Consider the following 25,000-nt stretch of genomic DNA (forward strand, 5'->3'; position numbering starts at 1 on the left):
TTCACTCTTTCAGACCCTCAATTTTGTAGAGCATTCAATCAGTTGCAAGGAGAAATTGAATAAGAAGAACAAAAGTGGAGCAGCTTTCACTGATGATGGATTTGCCATGGGTAAGTTTCAGCATGCTGACTAGCCCTCTAGTAAGCCAAAATTATGGATATTTGTAAGAGAAGTTTGTTGTATATTGTGTGTGTACCCAGTTTCCCAAATTTAAATTTGGATTGTCTTGGTTTCAGCACAGTGGACTTCAGGGCTTTTGTTTTGTACAGGAACTCTTAAGCATGGAGTAATCAAGTATTACAACAGACAGTTTTGTCATGTGTTGTGCTCCCCCACCCCCCTCTTTTTTTCCTCAAAGCTTGCATATTTGGGCAGATGAGAATATATGCAAGTCTTTGTATAGGCCCCAGAAGTTGTGAGTTGTTTTTTTTTAAATTGAGACATGCTCTTTATTATTCTTTCTCTGTTAGATTTAACTGCAAGTTAATTGTAAATTAAAGTTTAATTGCATGAGAGTTAAAAACTTAACCTGATCCCTTAAAGACATCCGCAGAATGTATTTCACTAATTGCGTGTTGACTTTGGTAAATGGTTTGTTAATGACCACAGGTGTGGCTTACATTCTGAAGCTTTTGGATCAGTACCAGGAGTTTGATTCACTGCACTGGTTCCAGTCTGTTAGAGAAAAGTACATGAAGGAAATAAGAGCAGTAGCTAAACAACAGAATGTGCAATCCACTAATCAAGATGAAAAACTGCTACAAACTATGAACTTGACCCACAAGCGACTGGAAGTTTGCTTACAGGTATTAGCATGGTTCTAGTTGTGTCCTGTGTAGAGTTCTGCACTTACCCATCATGGTTCAGGTAGCTGTTTTCTAAAGGAGCATATCAAGAGCAAAACCAGAGCATTTCCTAGAGCAAAAACAACAAAAAGCATGAAGATTTGAGGTGTATTATTTGCAGGGTATGTCCTAAGCATTTGTGGTATTTGATGAGTGAGTCAGCAATTTGAGTTGGTTGATTGGCAGTCTTTGAATCTGGTACAATTAAAGCCTAAATGTTTAAATAGGAAAGAGTAGCTTTTCAGTTACATTTGTTATAACAAAGACTTCATATAGCACCATGAATCTGCAAAGCTACTTGGGTATTAATTCTTTAAGTTGCTAAGTTGAAGTATATGTCAGCTATCAGAGGAAAGGCAAATTACTTGAATGAATTCTGAAGCACAGCAGTTCTGGTTTCATCTGAGACACAAATGCTTACTGTCTCTCTCTTGCTTTGCTTTTGCCTTGAGGATGTTATAGGACAAATCTGTAATTGCTTATGGTTATAAATAGGCCATGATTACATTCTGTAAATGCACATCTTGTTGAAATGAATAAAGCCCTGCAAGGCCTCATGACTGCCAAGGGCCTGCATTAGATGTCTGGTCCGCTGCTGTTACGAAAACTGCATTGCCGAACCTTGTTCAGAGACTGACCAAGCTTGTAATCAATTAGACTGTTGGCTTGCATGGTTTTCCATGGGCAAGTCGTTTCAAATTCTCACTGCTGCTACAAACCTCACTTGCAGCCTCAGTGGATTAATCCCAGTTTTATTGCACTGATGCTACTTTACTTAAATTACCTTTTAAGGTTCTTCTGGTTGATTCTGTTTTGTAAAATGCATGTGTACCAGGTGTGAGGGGAGGAAGATTTTCAAAAGCATTCAAATGGTTTAGCTACTGAAATCTTACTGCCTGAGATGCTTTTGAAAGATCCCATTCATATCCGTCTACAAATTCATTTTTGTGATACACTAACACTCCTATTCTCTATCTTCTTACATAGGAATTTGAACTGCTTTATTTCTCACTAAGTAGTGCAAGAATATTTTTCAGAGCAGATAAAACTGCAGCAGAAGAAAACCAGGAAAAGAGAGAGAAAGAAGGTGAGTGAATATTGACTGTAGAACACTTTTTTTTTTTTTTTTTTTTTTTTCCTCTTGAGAGGATATGCCCTAATAGGGAAAGTGCTCTTTCCTTTTTCTCCATAGCTACTTTCTTGCTAGTGGGTTGAATCAGCATTCTGGAAAAAGTTTTCTGGGTTTGAGGGTGTTTCATCAGGAATGAAGAACAGTCCATAGAGATCTTCTCTGGAGTGGGTGAATCTTAAGCTGGACTTCTGGAGTGAAAAAAACCCCCAAACCTACTACCAGCAAAAAAACAAACAAAAACTAGCACAGAAAGAATTTCAGACTAGCGGTAGTATTAAGTTCAGTAACTTCAGCATCAGGCTTTCCATCTCTGTCACCAGTTTTGTTAATGACAGTTTTCTCTGCACAACCTTTGCTGGAAAACTGGTGTTTTTCACATGTTGTTGAGCAGCTGTTTTTTCAACTTACATAAGTAGATGATGCTTGGAACTATTATACCTAACTTTCAGATGTTTATGATGTGTTTCGGTTTACCATTTAATTATACTCAAAGGTTATCATCTCAAGTGGTGGTAAGGTCTCTTGACTAGTTAACATGGGAATTTTGCTTTTATATGCACACACACACGTACGTACATGTGTATACATTCTCCCTCCAGAATTCTGGAAAAGTCTTTTGGCTGTGGGAAATTGTCATGTACGTTTTAAAACCTCTTTTCATAGAAATGAGAATGATCCCAAGGGTTAAGATGTGAAAGCACAGTTCAGTTACAAATTACTTAGAAACTCAAGTCTCCCATGGCTGAATATAGTAATGTATTAAAAATTGAATTGGTAAATAATTTTCCACTGTAGTTCTGACAAAAACACAAGAGTGACCTTTGAGATTACTGTAACTGAGCCAAAGATCGCGGTTTTTTTCCTTACTAGGGAAACTAATTAGTTCACAAAGAAAGAGTTCTTTTACTATAAATTTACATTTGATCATATTCAGTGGAGTTATTCAAATAATTGTCTAACTTGGTGAGGGGGAGGAGGGAACCATAAGCGGTGTGATGAGCAAAATAGACAAATTATCCTGTCTCTTCTGGTAGAACATTCTGTAGAACAGCAGTTACTGAAATATGTTTCAGGTTAAATGTTCACTGTCATGATACCCATTCAGTTCTCTGTGGAAAATGTATTAGTAGTGAGAAAAGCTTGAAATCCATACCAGAATGAAAAGCAGTGAACACAGTAATATCATTGCCTTCTACCGTAATATGTTGACTCGGACTCTGCAAAATGTGTGAGCATATATATCTATTCTTCACCTAAGTAGTTCTACTGGTGTGAAGAAATCTCTTGCCGCAAATTTGGGTTTTCTTCACAGGGCCAGGATGTGTTTTAGCTACAAGATCAGTTAGGATACACTGTCCATGGGTATACTGTATCAAGTGTTTTATGATGTGAGCATAATATATACGCTAAGACTTTCTTCTTACTATCTTGAATAAAATATTGAACATAATCTATGTCTTCAATTTTTATTTTTGTAGAAGAATCTGTTAAAACAAGCAACGGAGATCTTTCCAACTCTACGCCTGCAGATCCTGTTGTGAAATGATAAGGCTGGTATGGGTGATGAGTACTTACTTGAATAATTCATTTTTCTTTGTCACTACCAGTAACACTGTAGGGGTAAAAGTTCTAGATTGGATTTACTTTCTCTGCTAAGGCCAATAGAAAATGTACACTAGTACACTAGCATCCAGAGCTGCTAGGTCTGCATTTGTCTCTCTTTCCTTTAGAAGCCCCTATTTTTCAGGGATTATTTATTTACATTATTTACGGTGTTCTCTTTCTCTAGAAAATAACCATATAAAATCTTGACCTTGGAGGAAGTTATTTTAAATTACAGAAGTGTTTATCAAAAAATCCTCCTAACTTTTAGATGTTTTCTTGCATCTCTAATATAACACTTGCGGGGGGGGGGGGAACCTCACAACAGTGGTCTAAAATTTGAACTAGTGTGTCTCTTCAACCAGAAAAAAAACTAAAGCAAGATACTGTGCATATCTGTTGTCCAAAAAAAAATAATTTGGGCATGTGTTTATGCAGTCCTGTTGTATTTAATGCAGTCACAGATTATGCTGTAGGCATAACAGTGTATGTTGTGAATGTATGTTAAAGCTGTTACGCAATATGGAAATCCTTACTAATGTTGTATTAACAAAACCTTTATTATTACTATATTATTTGGGCTGTGGGAAACTTAAAATCCTGTCAAGTATTTATTTCTCCCTGCTCTTCCCCCTCACCCTGTATCAGAGAAAGGGAAAACATGAAAAGTAATGTAATAAACTACTGTTCATTTCATACCGAAGGTCTGATACGCATCCACAGAAGTAAGGAAATCCAGAGCCAAGACAGAACCACAATCAGCTCTTCCTTTTATGACCAGACACTGTGTGATGGGTGTCTGTAACTATTAAGTGATCTTACACTTCATGACTCTGTTGTGCCTAACTGCAAATTTCAGCCTCAGATCTGTATTTCCTTGCCTTTGTAGGTCTGTTGTACCCTCTGTGTTGTTCATACAGTCTTACATGCCTGATTATTAACAATAATTGCACTGCAGATTTCAGAAGCTGCTGAACACTGTGAGAACTCTGTATAAATTTAACATCTTTTAATGCCTGCAAGTAGAAGTTTCTATACTGTGCAAGAGTTGCTCAGATTCCTGACTTGAGTAAATAGTTAGACTTAGCTTAAAAATAAGTACCAGTTTCATTAAAAGATACAATTGTATTTTAATCTCCCAGAGTATAAAACAAGGTCTTACTAGCTAGAATAAACACTCACTCTAGTCAGCCTGAGAATTACTTTTTTTTTTTTTTAGCACTTAACTGTACTTTTAGACTGTAATTGCCAGCTTCTTTCATCTCTTCTAATTACAAAAAAGATAACGTTTTAAGGTAAATGGTTCAAATTGCTCCACCCTTGAGTCACTGATTGTTAAGATAATTCCTGTCAGACCTTTGATATGCCCTTCTCTACCAGTCACTTTAGCCTTCAGAAAACTAGGAGAAATGTTTTCTTGCAACTGGAGAGACCAGGCTGATATGCAAGTCTTTTCGTTGGTTCTGAAAACATGACCCAGAAGCTTAATGGACCGTTTAAATCAGCTGGACTCATTAAAGCTTTTATTTTTGATTCCTTATGACTGCAGAGACTGCCCTAAAAATGCTGCATTACTTGATTTAATTTTTGCATTTTTATTGATATGTTTTTGTCATAACTTGTGTACGTTTTAATTTTTTGACCAAGTTGTGCCCGCACTGAACATTCTCAGTAGCATTGCTGAGAACAGCAGCGTTCTTGCTGCTGCTGCTAATTTCCATACTGTTGTAATTGCAATACACAGGTTTTCATATTCCTAACTCATCTTAAGTCACATGAATGGTAAGTTCTTGGCCAGGACAAGCCAAGCACTTCCTTTTCTTTCATGCCAACTGCAGAATGACCTGTAGATGTTAGTTGATTCCCTATGGATTGACTTGCTAGATAGCTGTGTACAGTCAAGGCATTGCCTGTGCTCTATGAAAGCTGCACTTGTATTTTCCCTTCTCCCTTTTTTGGAAGGACACTCTCTCATATAGGTAATAATTTGCAGTTAACCTTGAACTGTGCATTTTCCTAATGTGTGTACAGTGGTAACAAATCAATGTGGTTCTGGTGATGAAATTCTACAAGATGAAAGCTTATTTTTATAGAACCCTTTTTAGATCTGGGGGACCTGAATGTATGCTATATGGCCAAATTAATGAACAAAATATATATACACACTCATAAATATGTACAGTGATAAAAGAACTATTCTTGCTAGTACCGGATTGTAGTTATTGTATTTAAAAAATTTTTGTCATGTAGCAGCATATATATGCAGGAAGCTTTTGGTCATCTGAAATACAAGGAGGGTCCCAGTTTTAGATGTCCTGTGTGTCAATGAAAGTCACATTAAATCCTTGCTGTGGTGCTACTACTGGACCAATTTTCATTGCTTTTGCCTTCCTGCTCTGATTATAGGAACAAATTGGATCCTAACTGGTTGTCTGGAGAAGTGAGGATGGATTAAAAACAAAACAAAAAAACCCCAAACTAATCCAAACCTCCTGCTCACTCAAAATTCCTGCAGGTGATAAAAAGTGAGGATGATGAGTTTGCTGCAGGGACATAACCCAGTTCTCTAGCTTTCTTCATGGGCAAAATAGGCTGAAGGCCAGGCTCTCTCCCTGAGAAAGCCACTGTCCTCTCGTGCTTGTTCTTGTGACCAGGCTGTCATATGTAGAAGTGGCAACAGCAGCTCTTCTAAAATCTTGAGACCAGCTTTGGACTTGCTGCTGTGCCCCTCATGTCAGAAGCCACAGGGCTGCCTTGGCCTTCCTCCTAACAGCAGTGCATTTAGAGGAAGCAGAGCATGGCCGATGCCCTGAGTCATGCTCAGAACTTTTTTGTATGCCAGCCCCAAAGTCAAAAGGCACCTGCCATTGACGGGTCAGGAGCAGCAGCCCCAGCAGCACCCAACTGCTCTGTGCTTCACAGGGAAACAAACTGCTGGTGCTTCAAGGGTAGATTCCAGAGGTCCCACTGTAGTGTGTAATTAGAGGTAAATTTGAGTTTTCATCTGATGTCCATCAATGACAACTGTTTTCAGCTTCTCAGGTACAAAGGACCAAATGTAACACTTATGTTTCCTAACTCCTTGTACAAAAGGGTATTTTGTTACCTCAGTCTCTTTGGTTCTGTGAGCAGAGTATGCTATGTACATAAAACTGTGTTAATAAATGTAATTTTGAGAACCTCATTCTTAGTTGTCTTCAGTAACAGGAGTTCAGCAGTTTTTTTTTTTTAATAGGACAGCTTCAATTTTTATTTATAAAGAAGTGTTTGTGCCAGTTGCTAACAGTTCTCTTCCACGCTTCTTACAAACATTAACTAGTTAAATGAACTTATTCCATGTTGAACACTTGCAAACTGAGATTTTTCAGAAAGATTTCATCTCTGTAGCATAGATCCTGCTTACAGAAAATCTAGTTTCCTAGTAAATGCTTGAGAAGAATTAAAATCCATTGAAGAATTTCAGCCACTTGTTCTAGTTACCTTTTCTTGATAAATACAAACCTTATACAGGTAGTCTCCCCGTCGTCCCCCCCCTCTCCCAAGTACTGTTTATTTTTGCTTGTTTTTGCAAAGTACAGTTTCTCAGGTTGTCAGGTTAAACTGGAAAAAAAAATCTAAACTTATTAGCCAATATACATAGTGCCTCATTTCAGGAATGTACTGTGAGACTAGTCAATGCACCATAGACTTATAATCTAGCATTTTATTGCTCAGCTTCTTAAAACTGAAGATTGCTGGTAGACTCTCAGATATTATGTCACCATAATGTTAAACACACAAACAACTCTATAAAAGTACTCATTTGTCCTACAACTGTTATCTCTGGCAACTTAACTTTTAAGAAACCTAACCATATAAAAACTGTACACAACTAACATGCTGTACTTGTTGACTACTTTTGATGTTTGCATATCAGTGGTATTTAGAGTAATAAATCAAGAAGGTACATTATATCCATTGTTTAAATACAGAATGTGAGTGTGTTCCCCATGAAGGTAAGAGTAGGCACTTAGATTTGTTTTGTAAGCTTATTCCAGATGCAATATAAAAATAGATTATATTAATAGGAAAAATTTAGTGTTTAACAAATTGTTTTGTAAATAGGCTAGCACAAAAGATAAATTTTGTTACACTTAGACTAGACTAAAAATAACTTCATCTGAAAATAAAGTAAATATAGTGCATTTTTTTAACCTTCATTCAGATGCACATAATCATGCAAGCTATGAAAATTGATGACTATGGTAGGAAATTGGAGGCTTGATTATTATCATTTTTAAAGGAGCTGACAGCTCACAACTTGCACTGATTTCAGTGGAAGTGTAGGCTGCTTATCAGTTAAATCTGAAGAAATGACATTAACCCTTTGTGGCTGACAGCTGCACTTTCCTAACTACCAGCAGCAAGGGGCTAATGCTGAAACATTCCCTAAGATTGTCAGCTTCCCAGACACATCTATACAGTACACATTCACATATGCAAAAAGCCTTGAAGGCCAAGTTCTGCTTTTGCTTCATTGTAAATCCAGAGAAACTCCACTGCAAAGATGCCCTGTTCTCTCTAGCAGGGTGACAGAAGCTGGCCTACTGTGTGCCCAGGTGACTAAAAACTAGAGATTCTTGCAGCAAGACTCCCTGCTTCTCCTGCTCCCACAGAGGCTGTAGGAAATGACAAGTTTTTGTTTTTTTGTTGTTTTTGTTTTTTTTTGTTGTTTATGCTTCTGACTCTTCCCCTTCTTCATGTATGGTGCCATCCTCTTCTGACTGATCATTCAAAAGCATGAACTTGCCATCATTTGTTAATGCCACAGACTTCATTAACTGAGCTAATGCTTCTGGGTCCTAAAGGAAAACAAAAAAAAATTCAGCTGGCTGCAGCAATCTTTTAGAGGAGCACATCATTTTTCCAGTACTTGTTAAGATTTTGTAACTTGGTTTTCTATTACAACATTTAGCCTAAAGGTTTTAATGTAAGCAAATCTGGCCTCAAGTTTCGAAACACAGGTAATCGATTTCAGTTCAGTAGAACTCCCTGGGTATGTAAAAATGGGTCATTTGTTTTGAGCCTTTATGCTGCTGCTCTTGCCTGCAATTGCTATAATCGCTGAAAATCAGAGAGAAAATCTTAAATAACCATCCAACCAAATTCTCAGTTACTATACTTCTTGTACTAATTGTGACCAAAAAGGTCTTTTCCCCAACTTGTTCTGAAATCCCAGCAGTAAGAATATACAGGAAATGTTATGTATTAGTGTCAAATCTTTACATGGGTAAATTTATATAATAGGCTAGGTAACTTTGCCATCCATTTTATGTGAAAAAACTTTGTGAGTTTTCCTCCCCAAGGGAGAAAGGAATATGAGTTTCTAAAAATGAAACCATAATAGGTACAATTTACACTTCAGCCAAAGGATTTACTTTAACCTTGCTCACAACTTCCATCCACATATGAAAATAGATTTGTATAGTTCTGAATTTGGTTTAGGGGGGGCAAGTTTTATCTATCTATCTCAAATCAAGCTATGGCAAAGTCAAATTGAATTTATTTCTATATACCCAGGGACTCTGTTAAATGATGTCTGCAAAACTTTAGAAGCAGCAGGTGTTTCCCCCTGCTCCCCAAATGTCCAGCAGAGGTAGCTGGAAAGTGCAGCCATAAGCAGAAGAGTATGCATCAGAACACAGATACACAGAATTAAATTAAAACACTTTTACCTTCTGTGCCTCAATGATTTCTTTTCCCAAGCTGATGGCATAGCAAATCTAAAGAAGAAATGTATTTCAGTCTTAAGTTTTTGGGTTTATTGCTTAGTCTTGTCTAAAACATAGAAGCATCAATGCAAACCCAGTCTTAAATAAAGGTCTAAAAACAGAGGACATGAATTCACTAGAACAATTATATAAAAATAAAACTGTCCTGGGTGCTGTTTCAAAGTTCACTTAAGGCCAGTTATTTAACTTTCTGTTCAGTTGTTTGTTTTGTTGCTGGGTGTGAAACTTCCTTCACCAAACTTAAGTGCACTGGAGAACACCCTGAAGTTTGGGACTAAATTTTTTTTTAAGACAGAAAAATTCCCCAGCACATTCCTCCTTTATTTATCCTATTCTCATATCATTATCATATGCAGCAAGCACACAGCTCTATCCAGTGGTGTTAACACAGTATGGCTATCTTTTCTATGAGAGCTTTATAGGTGTACTTGTCTCAGCATAGCTGACAAATTCATTTTTGTTAGTGTTGGTGCTAGACACACTTTCTTGTATCCCCTGCTGTTTGTATTAGCAATCACATTGTTTCTGTCTTGTTACATGTGCTGCTGCATTAGCTATAAATTAGTTTTTTTTTTAGACTAAAGCCATCAAAGGCTTGCATGTTAAGGCATGTTACCCTAGCAAGAAATATAGCTGCTCTTGCTTCTATAATAGTTCCCTGATGTGTAAGCCAAGAAGCCTAAGACCTGTTTTTCTAAATAAAGTATATCATTAAATGTTATGCAAACCTTTTCCCCTTCTGTGTTGCTCTCAAAAATATATGCACTCATGGATTCTTCTCCCAGAGTCTCACTGAGATGGACCACAAAACCAATCAGTCTCTTGTTATCCTGATGAGCAGCAAACTGTGTCACGCTTGCAAGTTCAAACTGGAAAAGTATAATCAACAATTTTTTTAACTGGCATATACTTGAGAGCTCAGGTTCACGTGACTGAGCATTCACTGCTGTGGCAGAAAACCAGCATCAAAACAAAGGAAGGTTACTTACACTTGTTCGCGTAACTTGGGTTTGAGGATCTATTAACCTGCAATTTTGTTAAAAAAAAAGAAAAAAATGGTTTTAGAAGAGTGACTCTTAGTGGTAACTTCAAGGTGCTTTTCAATACAAAGGCAATCACTATCACCATTTTACAGATGAGGAAACAGATGCACACTGAGTTGAGTGCTTATCTGTGATTAGTCAGTGGCAAAGGTCATCTTCAGACCCTGCCTCCCAGCTGCCTGACCTGTGGGTCATAGCATCCCTCTGACTCGGTGACTGGTTAAGCATCCTGAGTGCATGAACTAGCCATGCATATGTATTTAGTTGCATTGAAACATGTTAGTGTATGTGAAGTAAGAGAATCTTCTTGGACCCCAATCTTTCAATGCATTTTTTTGTATCTTTGAGTGCCTTATAGCCCTACTGCATCCTCTGTATTTTGGCAGGATGTTCATACAGCTTTGTCAAGAGGATGATTTCTAGACACTGCAGAATAAAAAGAGAGACATTTTACTAAGTAAAATAAATCTCAGGATCTTGACACCCCAAGGGTGTATTTCTTGGAAAAACAAAACCAAAAATACTCTGCTAATCATAAGTTGTACAAAGAGAAAAGAAAGCTGAGAAATGATAAGTGATGAAGTTTTTATAGTACCTCAAGTTCTTGCTGGTGACCATAAGATGGGATTCAGTCATACGGAATATGTTATGAATGGCTCGAGCAGCTAACACTTGTCTCATAGCTTCATAAATCACCTCACTTGTGTCATCTGACTGAACAGCCATTGATCCTAAAAACCGAACTACAAACATCTGCTGCAAGAGTGAATCTGAAAGATAAAAGGCATAACTTCCCTCACTGTGCTGCTTCATAACTTCAGCTACTGGAAAACTGAACCTATCCACAGATATATTTTTTTTCCTTGGAAACTCAACAGTAGACCAGTGGGTGGTGACTTCCTTTTCACACTAGCCAGGCATTGCTCTGACCCAGTTTTAAAGAGTACTTGAACAGGCAGCAAGTGGAACAAAATCACAGCTGCCTGGAAGCTTTAAAAAATGTAACTAACTGGTCCCTTATGAATTTTTTGATTAGTTGATATAATTCGCTTGATATCTTGTTAAAAGCTGGAGGAACTGTGACAAAACTGTGATAAATTAATAATTTTGCATAAGGCTTGGCTGCCATCAAACCAGTTCTTATCTTTAGACTTTGTATATTCCTCAGTTTGTTCTATGTCCTTCTGACCTTCCGTGCAGATGGTTCTAATGAGTTTTTCATTAAACTCTTCCTTGCTCCTTGACTATCTCTTACCAGTCTCTTATTTACAACTGAGTAGCTGTTATGTGACAAAGCTATCATTAGATCAGGCTCCCTTTATGTTTAGTGGTGAGCAAGGTAAGGCACTATGGGTCTTGCAGAATGTGACTGCTCCAGGAACGCAGCAGCTATGTCTGTGTTGCACAGGACAGTACCACAAGGGAGACTGTTAAGCATCAGCTTCAGCTGAACTAGTGACTATAATGCAGAGCCACTTGTGCAGTCTGAGAAGCAGGGCAGTCACCTAAGAACTGTGCTCAGTTTTACGTGCTGTAGTGGGGCAACGTGCTGCTGCTTACAATGTAGCTGTGCCTCGCTGCTGTTGGGCAGCAGGCAACCATCGTGCCTTGCGATGGAACAGTGCCTGTCAGTGAGACTATCCGAATCGGTAGATCAGCTTGAGCCACACCATGTGTCTAACATCTACTGTTTCTTTTTTGTTTTTGAGTAGTCTCCCTGTAGGGGCTGTTGGTTCCAGATAGCGGTTACAATTGGTGTTGAGGAGGAGGAGTACAGCCAGGGCCTGAGCCCTGCCTGTGCTGGCAGAGGAAGGTCAGACCTGCTACATTTCAGTGTTGTATCAGTGGGAGGAGGAAAAGACGGGGAGCAGCAAGGAACTTTCTTTTGCTGAAAGAGACACATTTCTACTGCTAGCTATACCCTGGGCCTCTGTGACATTTAGCTTGTGGATGGAGGTAAAAAATGGCTATTGAGCAGCCTCAAACTTAAGCACAGTTATAATATAGTCCCATCAAACCCTTTCTAAAGTAGTCAATAGCTACTCTTTAAAGACAAAACAAACAAACCAAATAAATCTTTTTTTCTTTTTAACTTTTGAAGTAAAGCTAATCTGGAATGCAGCCTGGACTGTCAAGAAAGAGATGTGTTTTGTCACAGGTACAGATGTTTAAAAGGCAGGCTTGTGAAGAGTAACTACCTTTGGCTGTATTATGGGGCTGTTACTGATGCTCTGTGATGTCAGGTGCTTTCATTAAGAGACAGAGAATAGGCTGACAGCTAAATTAAACACAAGATAATGACTAATTTTAACTAGAAAAATGAAGCACTTACTTACCTTCCTCCTCATCTTTACTGCTGTCTTCAGATTCCCCAAATGGGTTTGCACGCCTATGAAATAAGAATAAAAACTCTAATTACAGATTGTTGTCACAAATACTATAAAATACGTAATAGTCTCCTCTGAAATCACTCTGTTAAAAGTGATCACTATCTCTGACCATACCTGCCACCTCTGTTCTGGTCCAGGAATTCTGTGGCAGGCAGTACAATATCAAATTGAATTGGTGTTCCAGGAGCAATGAGTTGTGTTGAGTCTTGAATGCCAGCTGTCTCATTGGGAACTATTTTATCATTTGCCGTATTCTTTACATTCTGGCTAAAATGAGAGTGGAAAAATATTTCAAACAGTGATACCATATCTTTGCTTTGGAAGGAAGACAAGATTATTCAAAAATTGAAAGCGGGAATGAAGCAGTATTCATAACCATAAAGAGTATTTTCCTATTAATCTGTTATTGAGCACTCTGATAAAATTTCTGTTTCATTTGTGGTACCTAAAATCATTTAGAAGAAAAGTAAATGTTAGTATATTAAACCATAATTCAGATCAATTCTAAATGACTGTAGATTGACCTTCAGTAATAGGCGGCTGTTTGCTCCCTGCCCTCTAGTGGCCATACAACAGTGTATCTAAAGATACAAATAGCAATCATGACATCTTTTGAGATCCTTCCTGGCCACAGGCATCTTACAATGGGATAGTTAAGAAAAAATGTTACATACTCAGGCAGATTTCTTCCTGCACCTTTTCTCAAAGAATGAAATTTTAAGTTTCCCAGAGCTACACAAGTCACAACGATATGCATTACTACATATGGTACACTTGTTTCACTAGTAGCATCTTTTATATGTAGAAAGCTTTCTGCTTGCATACAGATGTAAAAGTGACTCAGAGATAACCTGTCAATGAAGTAGTTATTTCCTTTGCCCAGTCAAATAGCCAGAGGTACTTTTCTTTTTATAAAACTCCAAACAAAGTAAAACAGCTGTACCATGAATAAAATGAGAAAGGAAGTAATTTGACTGGCATTCTCCATGCCTGTAGGGGATCTTTGGAATCTATAAGCAATCATAATAAAGGGAACAGTAAATCATAATAAATGCACAGGCTTGAGAGGCACAAGGTAAGAGAAAGGTTTGAATGTCTAGAAGTAAGTAAGTAAGAATTTACAATTTTCTGACAAATCTTGCAGAAAAGTTTCTTCATGTTGAAGTCAATGTGACAAAGACTTGACCCATTTAACTTAGCACACGGCTGCTCAAAGCAGGAATTCAGTCTGACGCTGGGCTTGAAAGCCAGCTCTGATCATGGAGTCTGAAGAGTTCTCACTGGGCAGGATGCTGGGATCATTAATGAAGTAGACAGAGAAACCATACCTAAAATATGTATTTTGAATATAAGCATATTCTAGAGCATTATTAACAATTTCTGAAGAAGGAGGGGAGCTTTTAATGATTGATCTGAATGAGCACAGAAGAACAACAATTATTATTCTGATGGCCATGTAAGGTGTAGTCCTGTGAACATTGACAGGAATTGGTTGAGATGATATTTAAAAATACACTTGCTTTAATGTATACTGGGGGCTGTGTTGCACTATATACATTACTGCACAATGTTTACAAATAAAGCACTACCCTTGTTTCAGAACAAACAGCAAAAACCCAATGGCAACTATAAGGAGTTTTAAAGCTGTGATCTGGAGCAATGAGCATTACCCTCAACACTTAACATCTCTTATGGCTTTCACTAGGAAACATTAGTAGCGGAATCTGCTGGCACAGCCAGGCTCGCAAAGCCAGGGCCTAAACAGGACTTTTGGGTGACTATTGCCCTGTAAGAGGGGTATGACTGAGCGCACAACAGTCTCTAGTCCATGCAAGCATGTTACCTGGGATGGTGAACTTCGTGTTTTTTCCCAAAGCTGGTAATGGGAGTCACTGCTTGTAGGGCTGTCTGATTTAACTTGATAGCAGCTGCCTATGAAAACAAAAAGGAACTGCTCTTTTACGCATGTACTTTGGGTGTATTGTCATGCAAAGAGCAACAACGAAGCAAGTTGGAAGGAACAGACTAAAAGATGAAACAAGCTCCCACCTCTGGATTGTCAGTGAGATATATCTGTCTGGAGATGTTGTTGATGGCACATATCCACTAGAAAGGAAAAATGAAATTGAACTCTTCAAACTCATTTGTGTACAAGAATGACAACATTAAGAAAATATTTTTACCTCCTCATATTCCTTCTTGCTTTCCGCTTGAAGAGTTATACCCCTAAAACGTAAACACAGTGTGTCAATGCTAGCAGCAGACAACAGGACTACTTGATTCCAGGTCTTATAATAAGGTCACCACACTTTTTCTCTATTAACTATCAAAGGAACAAAAGTCATGAACAGGCTGCAGCTAAATGATACCACATTTGCTGTTTAGGCAGTTGTAGGGGGAGGCAGATGGGAATGAACATGCCTATAATTTGGAAATACCCTGTTGCAAACCCAGAAAAGCTTACTATTATAGCAAGCATGTTTTATGTGAAACACCATCTGAAAGAGTAGGTGTGACTGGCTGTCCTCAAATAAAACCTGTCTCATACGGTTTGCCTGTAGGAGTGGTGATCTGAAAGCAGTATCTTCTATCTTCACAGTCTACAGCCATAACAGAGCAGTTGTCCAGATCCTGAATCAATCCTCCAGCTACTGCTCCCCGCGGCTGACACATCAAGTTGCCACCTTGAGTGAAGAAATACAGCCTCTCCCACGTTGTAGTCACCAGACCTGTTTTACTGAAGAGAATACACAGTGCTAAAGACTCAACAGTATTTTAGATATGACTCCAAAAGACCTTACCTAACTGTGAACATATTCTGATGCTAAGCTAAACTTTATTTTCAACCCTGGATTTTTTTAAAAAATGATGAAACTTAGTTTAGAATTAAAAGATCCACCTGTTCCTAGCAGAGACTAATCCTTAATGAAAGGTGAAGAATTAAGCTAGTTCCAAGCACCCCAAGTTAAAAAAAAAAATATCAGCACTATCTCCGAGGAAGGGAATAAAAGGATTTTTATTATTAACTGGTATATTATTTAGCTTGATTAAAAAAATGTATTTTCAAGCTGATGAGCAGCGAGAAAAAATTTAGCACAAATGGTCATCATTAAAAAAAGTAAATTCTGCAATAGTATCTCATATTCCATCTTCTCCCTAGCTCTGGAGTCCTTTATATTATACTGTAATTCAGCTCTTAGCATGCTGCTAGAAATGAGTAAGTGCCCAATGCTCACCCCCCCAAAAATATATATATTTATTAGCCTAATTGGTTTAAGCTTTTAACCTGTATTTTCAAATAGATGACAGAGACTCTTAGGAGCTGAAGGGCAGAACTACTACAGCAATTCAGCGATTTTAGGTACTGACCTAAAACCTCATTACATGAAGAGTCTTTAAGACCTAAATAAATGTAGCAACTAGTCAGCAATCAAACAAACTAGCAGGTAGCAATAGTTGTCTTACTTTCTTAGATTAAGGTAGCCAGCCTTCTGGATGAGATTTCTATTGATAGCAGGTGAAGTTACATCAGAATCTGGGGTGTAAACAGATTCATTAACTGAAATTAAGTCTTGCTGTGATACCCTCATTGCTTCAGCTTCAGCATCCAACTCTCCCTGTATGCTGATGGGATGGAGAAAAAACAAAAAAACCCCAGTCATTGTTAGTCAGTGTATACCAGGATATAGCTAACATCTGTAACCCTACAATAACAAAAATACCAGTTGAGATTTTATATGACTCCAATTAAATTTATAAAGCTTCTGAGTAAAATCTCCTACTGGTTTGGAGTAAAGATAAACTTTATTTTTAAAATAGACTTTCCAGGAAAGCTAATGTAAGATTACATGTCCAAGGATTTCTCTAAGCACTGGATAAATCAGTGCAGTTTGGAAAGACTGGAAGAAAGAGGCATGCAATAGGGAGCCACTCCCAGAAAATGTCATTTGAGGCTAAAGAGACAAGATGCACATGCTCTGCAGATATGGCTTAAGGAAAACACAGCTATCTTTGGCAGGCTGGCAGCAAAAGCATAGCCAAGATTTCCCCTTGCTCTTTGTTTTTAAATCCTGGCTTGAAGATGTTACTTTCAGGATGTTTTAGACAGTAGCTATGCTTTTTTTCTTACAATTTGTACTGTTTGTACTAAAGTTAGTTATCTTCTTTCTCCAAGCGCTATAAAGAGATAATGATCAGAAGTATCAGAGTATGCTGTAAGCCTGAAACGGGTGGTGATATGAGGAATGTTTAAATGTTGAGAGTGAAGAGGCAAGTTCTAATTTTTGACACACAACTTCTAAGAGCAATGCCTATATGAGTTTACGGTGCTGAACATAAATAGAAGTTGCTCTAGTACACTGGCACCGTTCAAAGTCAGCTTTACTGTAATATCTCCTGGCTTTTGCAGAACTTTGTCTTATTCCTGCAGCTGCATAACTCTTGTCATGGAATTCTTGTCATGAGACCAGTGATTAACTGATTACAGATTTCCAGCAGTAAGTTTTCCACTGATTTCAGCACAAGAAAATATTTTAGCACAATCTATAGTTCAAATCTTGGTTTAGCTTTAATTTTTGTTTATAGTTTTACACATTGGTGTGATTCAGGAAGCATCCTAGGTGTAGGCTGGCAAAACTGAACTCTTTGAATATACCTGTATACATCCTGTTTGCTGAAAGTGATAATTGTGAAATGGTATCTGAGTGCAAATTCAATTCAGAAAGAAAGTGATAGTTCTTTGTAGAACATGTATCATACACACATATAATACAGTGCTGAACATCTATGTATGCATAATTCTCCTGTAAGACACATTTGGTTTGAAGGGCAAACCAGAGTAGCAATTTTAATGGGAAAACACAAGCAACAAGAGGTCAGAGTCATTATATGATATACCAGTGAAATACTTTAATCTTTTTTTTTCCAGTTTTACTGTTTTAGACAATCATTGGGAACCACTTAATTTTCAGAGGTTCCCACTGACCACTTTAACAGGACTATCAGACCAAAAATCCTGCCTTCTTTCCATCAGCCTCAATAAGGCTGTGTTTGGCTGGCAGATTCTCCTGATCAATCACATCAGTCAGACGGGCTCAATCAGAAAGCAACTAAAGGCCTGCCATTTTGAAAACACGACATAATAAATTTAATAATTTTTAAAAATTCACTGTGGTCAGGGAAGGTTTCTAATGACTAAAAAAAGGAAATGTCATACCCATCTTCAAGAAGGGCAAGAAACAGAATCTGGGGAACTATGGGCCAGTCAGCCGTTCCTCAATCCCTGGCAAGGTTATGGAGCAAATTCTCCTGAAAGCCATTTCCAAGCACATGAAGGACAAGAAGGTGACTGGGAATAGCCAGCACAAACTTACCAAGGGCAAATCATGCCTGACCAACCCAAATGCCTTCTGTGATGAGATGACTGGCTTGGTAAATGGGAGGAGAGTAGTGGATGTTATTTCACTTGACTTTGGCAAGGCCTTTCACTTGGTTTCCCATAACATCTTTATGGGTAAACTGGTGAAATATGAACTGGAGAAGTGTACTGCAAGATGGGTAGAAAAGCTGGCCGGACTACTGGGCTGAATAGGTTGTAATCAGTGATACAAGGTCTAACTAGTACCCAGCTATTAGTGACATCCCTCAAGGGTCAATACTAGGGTGGCAGTTTTAAAGTCTTTAACAAGAGCTGGACAATGGGACAAACTGCACCCTCAGCAAATGCACAGATGACACCAAATTGGGAGGACTGATTGGTATGCTGCAGTGGAGAGCTGCTATTCAGAAGGACCTTGACAGGCTGGGAAATGGTCAAACAGGAACCTCATGAAGTTCCACAAAGTCCTGTGCCTGGAATAAAATAACCCCATGCAACAGTACAGGCTGGCAGGCAAACAGATAAAAAGCAGCTGTCAGCAAAGGACGTGGGGGTCCTGGAGAACAAGAAGTTGAGCATGAGGCAGTGCCATGCCCTTGTGGCAAAGAAGGCCAGTCACATCCTGGGCAGTATTAGCAAGAGTGTAGCCAGCAGGCCAAAGGTGGTCATTATTCCCCTCTATTTAGCACTTGGCAAGACTCCAGCTGGAGTACTGTGTCCAGTTTTGGACCCCCAGCACAGGAAAGACGCTGACAAACTGCAGCAAGGCCAGTGAAGGGCCACCAGGATGGTTAGGGGGCCAGAGCACATGATACATGAGGAGAGGCAGAGAACACTGTTTTTCAGACTCAGAAAGTGAAGGCTAAGGAGGGATCTTATTGCTATTAACTACCTAATGGGAGGGTAATACAGGCAGAGTCAGATCCTTCTTGGAGGTGCACAGTGATAGCATGTGAGACAACGGACAGTAGCTGCAACAAGGGAAATTCTGATTAGATACTGGGGTAAGGGGGAGGGAGGGGGAATTCACAGTGGGAGTGGTCAAACACTAGACATAGGGCCCAGAAAGCCTGGGGAATCTCCATCCTTGGACATGCTCAAAATTTGACCAGACACGGCCCTGAGCAATCTCCTGTAGCTGACCCTCTTCTCAGCAGTTGGTTGGACCACATGACCTCCAGAGGTCCATATTCAACTTACAGAAGAAGAATACTAGTAAATATTTGATTTGTTTAATAACTTTTCCAAACTTAGGGAGTTACTAACTGTATCCAGGTTACTAGGAAGACTCATGGGGTGGCAGCACAAGAATACTTGTCGTTGCTTTACCTTAGAAAGTCATTAGCATCTGCACCCGTGCTTTAAGCAACTTTCCCCCTCTCCTTGCTGCCTAAGTGGCTAAACCTTATGGAGAACATGGGCACATAATACAGAGCAGGACCAGAGATCCATTGAGGCCACTATCCTATCTCTGACAGTTGCCAAAAGCCTGTGGAAGAGTACAAGGCAAGCACGTATGGTTCTTCCCCTGTTCTCTTTAGCCTGTTGTAGAAGCTGGTGATGTACTATAACTGCAGAAGTGACCTATAAAGAGACTGATGCATTTAAGTCAGTGCTAAGCAGGATTTGACTGGGCAGATGAAGAGTCACTCTAGCATCATGGTGTTAGTTTGCTTTGTGATAGCTTATTTCCAGCATTTCCTATCTTTTGAAAGCTCAGACTTCCTAAGCTCCCACATCACCTCCAAAACGAGACCAACTGTGGGTATCTTACCACCTGGCCAAGTAATATCATTGAATTTGAATTGAATTAGATCATAATTTTGCAACCTAGTGCCTTTCAATATTAACTGTCGGAACAGGAATTATTTAAATTAAAATTTGAAATAAAATGGAACAATGCTGTCAACTTTTATATTAGTATTACTTTAATGAATTTTTTCATCAGCCATTTTTGTTGCACCATAAATTCCTTCCAACAAAACTGCCCTGGCATCTTCATGGTTCCTGAGACTGGACTGCTCTTCCTAAGGCCTATCTCTCTTATCTTCAAGGTAGAAAGGAGAGAAAAGCTGGTAATTTTGAAGTTGTATGCATTTGTGGCAACTAGATCAATAGGTTACTGAGGATAAGTTAATGACCTCTCCTTTCTAACATGCTTTGACACTGTTAGCAATGTTTACTATGTAAATGAAAATACTTTTAAATATGAAGAGTCAGTTTCACAATCAGCTTAAACAGATGTAACGCTACATTGCTGCTGAAATTCTGGAGCTGCACAGTGAGTTGGATCAACTTGCTGTTGTGAAAGAAAACAAATCTGACAAATAAAAAGCTTCTAGCTAGATCAGCAGCAGATCTGACTCACTGAGGGCCTTGTGATTTCCAGCACTGAAGAAGGAAAGGGACACATTTTTCAGTGACTGTGTAATTTTAAATCATGAAACCATGTCCTGTGTTGATAACTGCTGAGTTGTATAGTGTGGTTCAGAGTTTTGGAAACCTCTCTTCTGGGTTTTCCAAGAACCTCACACTCCTGCTTTAGCCACATTTGGGTTATGCTTTCAAGCTCTGCTATGTGACAGACTTTGGGAGAAAAAAAAAAAAAAAGAAAAAAGGGCAGACTCAGCAAACCAAGCGAGCAGCCTACTTTTGTTTCCATTTAGCACTGTGTACTGTCCAGAGTGCAAATCCTTCAGACTTTGGAAAACAAAGGCTTATTCTATGATGAGGATCCAGTGGTAGGATCCTCACTACACAGCAAGAATTTGTAAATATACAAAGTGGTCCTTGCACACAGAGCCTATAAGACACAGCTAAAATGCTCTTAATAAATAAAGGGCTCTATTTTAAGGGAGTTTAAAATCTGTTATCCACTCTGTACAAATGCTACATTGACTATAGAGGGAGTTGCTTGAAAAGCGAGTGTGAAAAGGTATATGAATAAGCATAAAGGTATAGGAAATAAAGAATCATTTGGTGAAAAACAATCTACTACACAGTGAAGTTATTTATAACACTGCTCTCAAATTAACAAGTATGCATTATTTAAAATCCCACCAGAGTCAATATAAGTAATGACGTGGATATATTCCAATATGAAAGGTAAGAAGCAACAAGGCAAAGGAATCAGTCTAGTGTTCCAGCTGATTTAAAATAAATATTTCATGTTCTCTCTGATAGGTTTCATTTTAAATGTAAAGTTTACAACAGTTACTGGGACTTAATTATAAAGAAAATGTCAGTCTCCATTATATATAGAAGAGCACACAGAGAGGGAAAATAGAAGAAATAATCATAAAATTAGGAGTACTAAACTGGAGCAGTTTATTAAATAAGGTCTTATCCAAAGGAGTTTGAACTTAAGTGGACAGATACAGCCTACACTGGAAGCAATGAGTATGTTCCCTAGGTAATAAGTTTTATTTGCCTTGTGTACATACAGCATCAACCACAACAGGTCCAAAATCTAATTTGGGAGGCTACTGTAAAAATAATTTATTTTTACTGCAGAAGACCCAGCAAGTATAAATACCTGTAATTCAGAATGCACTTTAGCTCTATTATATTATTACTTCTATTAAGCCCTTTTAAGCCCAAATTCCGTGTTTTTGTGTTCAGGAAGAGACACAGAAATGTAAGAGTGCATTTAAACACTTTACAGTATATTGTTACTGGCTATACTGTACAAACAGTCTGTAGTGCACTGACAGAATTTTCCTTTATATGTACAAACATACCTCCCTTCCACCTGCTGCTTTAGCATTATATACCCAACAATACAATACAAGCATGGAAGCACTCTCCTGAGTAAGAAATGCAGGTAGTGTCCACCAGGTGCTGAAGATTATAGCAGTATTGCTCAGAATTCAATGGAACAAACACCAGGAAGCCTAAAGTATCATCTTACCTTTGAACCATGTCTGAAACAGACGACAAAAAGTTGTCCATTCTTTTGGAAAACATCTCTGCTCCTTTCTTAAAAAAGTTGATCTGAAAAATACAAGGGAATGCTGGAAGACAAGCAACAGACTGTGGGGCTTGTGTTAACAGCTATCCCATGATGACCAATGCCTTGGGCTGACAATCAAAGACGTCGTTAAAATGACTGCCTTCCCTTCCTTTCTTTATCACTTTTGCATCCTTCCACCCTCTTGCACACCCTTTAAACACACACATAAGCTACTGGCTGCTGACAGGTACCTTCCCAATGAAGGTGCTGAATGACTAAGGAGACAGGTAGCCTTCTCCCATAGCAGCACTGTGCACCACTGGGTCTAATGATGTTCTGAGCCACTGCATCCAATGCCACCACATCAAAAGGCATGGGACATAAATCTTCCATTAGATTTGGTAGGTCAAGTCCAACCTAAAATTTTTTAAACTGCTGTGGCAAAGTCCGTCAGGAAAGTGATGCACAACCAGTGTAGTTGTGCCAGCAGAAGCCTCCAAGGCAACCAGTTCTATCAAATACAGTTTTACCACTGATTTTCTTCTACTGAAGCAGCTGAAAGCAGCCACAAAGGTCAAAGTGCACTTTTTGTGACAGAAGATGAATTCATGCTAGGAACACTTTGCTGATATGGCTCAGCAGGCACGCAACAGCAGCAAAGCCCTCGGTGTAGACTTGACCTTGGATTACCCCTCTGTGAGGCACACAGTCACAGTTAGGACATCCCAACAGCTGTATGAAACATGGATGTGGGTAGTGCGTGTGTGTGATTAATTAGCTTTCTCAGAAAGATCCAGTGAACCACTTCTGGCAGAAATGTAAAAACACTGGAACAATTCTTTGCTGTTGAGCGATTTACCCTCTCTCATGTGACTGTACTTGCAATTCCACTCCTTTTCCCCTAACCTTGGGAGATGGGATTCCTCTTATAATACAGATATATATATTCCACCTATAACACAGATTTCTGCAATTAAGTTATTGACCACAGAATTGTCCCTTTATAGACAAAGGAGAGAAACAGGCTCTCTTAAAGGAGGATTCACCTCTTCTATTTCAACAGCCTACTTTAGAAAGGAAGTGTCTTACATTCCACTGACTACAATGAGACTGACATGCCTAGCTCAGATGTTGATGTAAGTTTTCAGTCAAACGAGTCCTGCATTAGCAATTGCTTCTTCCAGAAAACTCCATAGGGCCTGATCATTCTGCAGAAATGTGAAATAGAAGGCACACAAGTTCTGAGTGATTAATACAGAAAACATATACTGGCAAAGCTGAAGGGTGGTTCACAGTATTTAAACATCAGTATCAATTGGCTTCTGGCTGCTCAGCCATTCCCACAGCAGCCTAAGACTTTCCTGCATAAAGCACTGAGGCATGGTAATTTTGCTGGATAAAATACAAGGAAAGGAAGTTCTGTTTGGCTTCCAGGTGACTTCTTTTGTGCAGGTATAATTACAACAGAGAAGCAGTGTAAACTCGCACTTCAAGTAAAGCAACTGTGAACTCTCCTTTAGTACCCATTTTTTACAGGACATGTGATTTGCAAAAGACACAGAACAATGGAGAAGATGAGCCACACTACAATCTCAAACAGAGCACTGAATCCATTCTTTCTGTTTTCGTGGCTCCATTCTCATTTTCCCAGATGCTTTCTTTCATCAGTGTGGAAGCACAAGGGACCCTTAAAACAGGTGTGTAATGAGAATCAAGTGCCGTGAAAATACTAGTTTGTTGATTCTCCTGGCATCTTGGAAAGTCAGACTATTAGTATTACTACCACATTTTACAGACTTGAGAAACGTGTGTTCAGACACTCTATCAAATTGCTGGCAGAACAAAAATTACAAAAACGATTTCCCAGCCTCATGCTCAATCCATTCTACTATTCTATCTCTCCAGTTCTCCAGTGCACGCTCTGTTCCCTGTCCTGTAAACTCCTCATCAGTATGCCAAACATCATGTGCTAGAAAGGAAACTGCTACACAGGAGAGTTTGTGCAGACAGAATAAACAGTGCAAGTGAACGCTATTGTACCGATAGTTTAGTCATGAACAAATTAAGCGCAGGCTGTACTGATTTTGCATTTAAGTGTATTGGATTTTTTTTTTCACTTGTCTTTTCTGAATGACCTAAGTATCCAACTGTCTGCCATAAACAAAGTCAGTTGTTAAAATCTAGGCATGCTGAGTACGGTCTTCTCCCACTTTTATTTGTCAGCTGCCAAAGAAGTCCAGAGCTACAATGTCTTATTCTTCCCAGGGGCATGCCTAGGTGATATTGTAGCTTTACCATCCATACCTGTCCTTGTGTGTATCCTAGCATAGGTTCCATCATTGCTACTCTCTTCCTGTACTGCAGAGCATTCAGGGCACAGTAATATTGCAGAGATGAAAGATGCTGCTTTCTCCTCGCATTTGCCACTTCTTTTGCCACTTCTGCCTTAAGCTGGATAAAAATTGATTGATAAAAATTGAGTCTGACAAAGTGTTGCTGTTCATTTGGACATATTTACTGATTATTTTCAAGTTACCATTAAACAACTGTCACTACAGAACCTCTCCACATTAAAATGAAGGATGAGAAACAAACAAAGCAAACCAAGCCCCAAATCAAGTACTTTAAGTTCTGCTCTAGCAAGAGATACTTAAGCATTTGGGCAGCTCCTATGACTACAAACTATACAACTACTGCAGCTAACACACTGGATCTGATTGCAATGCAAGAAATTTATTTGCAGCTGGGGTCACAACACAAGGCTCTAAGTGCAGAATTCACAGATGAATACTTCACAATGTGCTCTATCACATTCTCTTCTGCATTTCCCTTAAAGGACCATCCTGCCCTTCTAGAATTGAAGCACTCTTATGATAGACCTAATCATA

General features: G+C 38.8%; 2 protein-coding genes across 5 annotated transcripts in view; one reads left to right on the forward strand and one right to left on the reverse strand.

The window, feature by feature from the left end:
• WASHC4 (WASH complex subunit 4) overlaps nucleotides 1-6,763 on the forward strand; it is a 43,594-nt gene extending 36,831 nt beyond the window's left edge. For all 3 annotated transcript variants that reach the window (XM_067308638.1, XM_067308645.1, XM_067308654.1), the window contains 5 exons: nucleotides 14-110; nucleotides 610-806; nucleotides 1,833-1,932; nucleotides 3,456-3,531; nucleotides 4,284-6,763. In XM_067308638.1, the coding sequence (XP_067164739.1) occupies nucleotides 14-110; nucleotides 610-806; nucleotides 1,833-1,932; nucleotides 3,456-3,523 (462 nt within the window). In that variant the 3' untranslated portion in view covers nucleotides 3,524-3,531; nucleotides 4,284-6,763. The remainder of the gene's footprint in view (nucleotides 1-13; nucleotides 111-609; nucleotides 807-1,832; nucleotides 1,933-3,455; nucleotides 3,532-4,283) is intronic.
• The window catches only part of APPL2 (adaptor protein, phosphotyrosine interacting with PH domain and leucine zipper 2), a 40,970-nt gene continuing 22,181 nt past the window's right edge, over nucleotides 6,212-25,000 (reverse strand). For both annotated transcript variants that reach the window (XM_067308671.1, XM_067308675.1), the window contains 14 exons: nucleotides 24,417-24,563; nucleotides 22,071-22,153; nucleotides 16,249-16,407; nucleotides 15,332-15,520; nucleotides 14,967-15,009; nucleotides 14,833-14,889; nucleotides 14,627-14,715; nucleotides 12,898-13,050; nucleotides 12,730-12,782; nucleotides 10,989-11,163; nucleotides 10,340-10,376; nucleotides 10,079-10,219; nucleotides 9,294-9,341; nucleotides 6,212-8,420 (listed from right to left, as the gene is read on the reverse strand). In XM_067308671.1, coding sequence (XP_067164772.1) covers nucleotides 8,292-8,420; nucleotides 9,294-9,341; nucleotides 10,079-10,219; nucleotides 10,340-10,376; nucleotides 10,989-11,163; nucleotides 12,730-12,782; nucleotides 12,898-13,050; nucleotides 14,627-14,715; nucleotides 14,833-14,889; nucleotides 14,967-15,009; nucleotides 15,332-15,520; nucleotides 16,249-16,407; nucleotides 22,071-22,153; nucleotides 24,417-24,563 — 1,503 coding nt within the window. In that variant the 3' untranslated portion in view covers nucleotides 6,212-8,291. The remainder of the gene's footprint in view (nucleotides 8,421-9,293; nucleotides 9,342-10,078; nucleotides 10,220-10,339; nucleotides 10,377-10,988; nucleotides 11,164-12,729; nucleotides 12,783-12,897; nucleotides 13,051-14,626; nucleotides 14,716-14,832; nucleotides 14,890-14,966; nucleotides 15,010-15,331; nucleotides 15,521-16,248; nucleotides 16,408-22,070; nucleotides 22,154-24,416; nucleotides 24,564-25,000) is intronic.

Source organism: Apteryx mantelli, chromosome 1 (genome assembly GCF_036417845.1).
Source record: "Apteryx mantelli isolate bAptMan1 chromosome 1, bAptMan1.hap1, whole genome shotgun sequence".
Lineage (NCBI taxonomy): Eukaryota > Metazoa > Chordata > Aves > Apterygiformes > Apterygidae > Apteryx > Apteryx mantelli.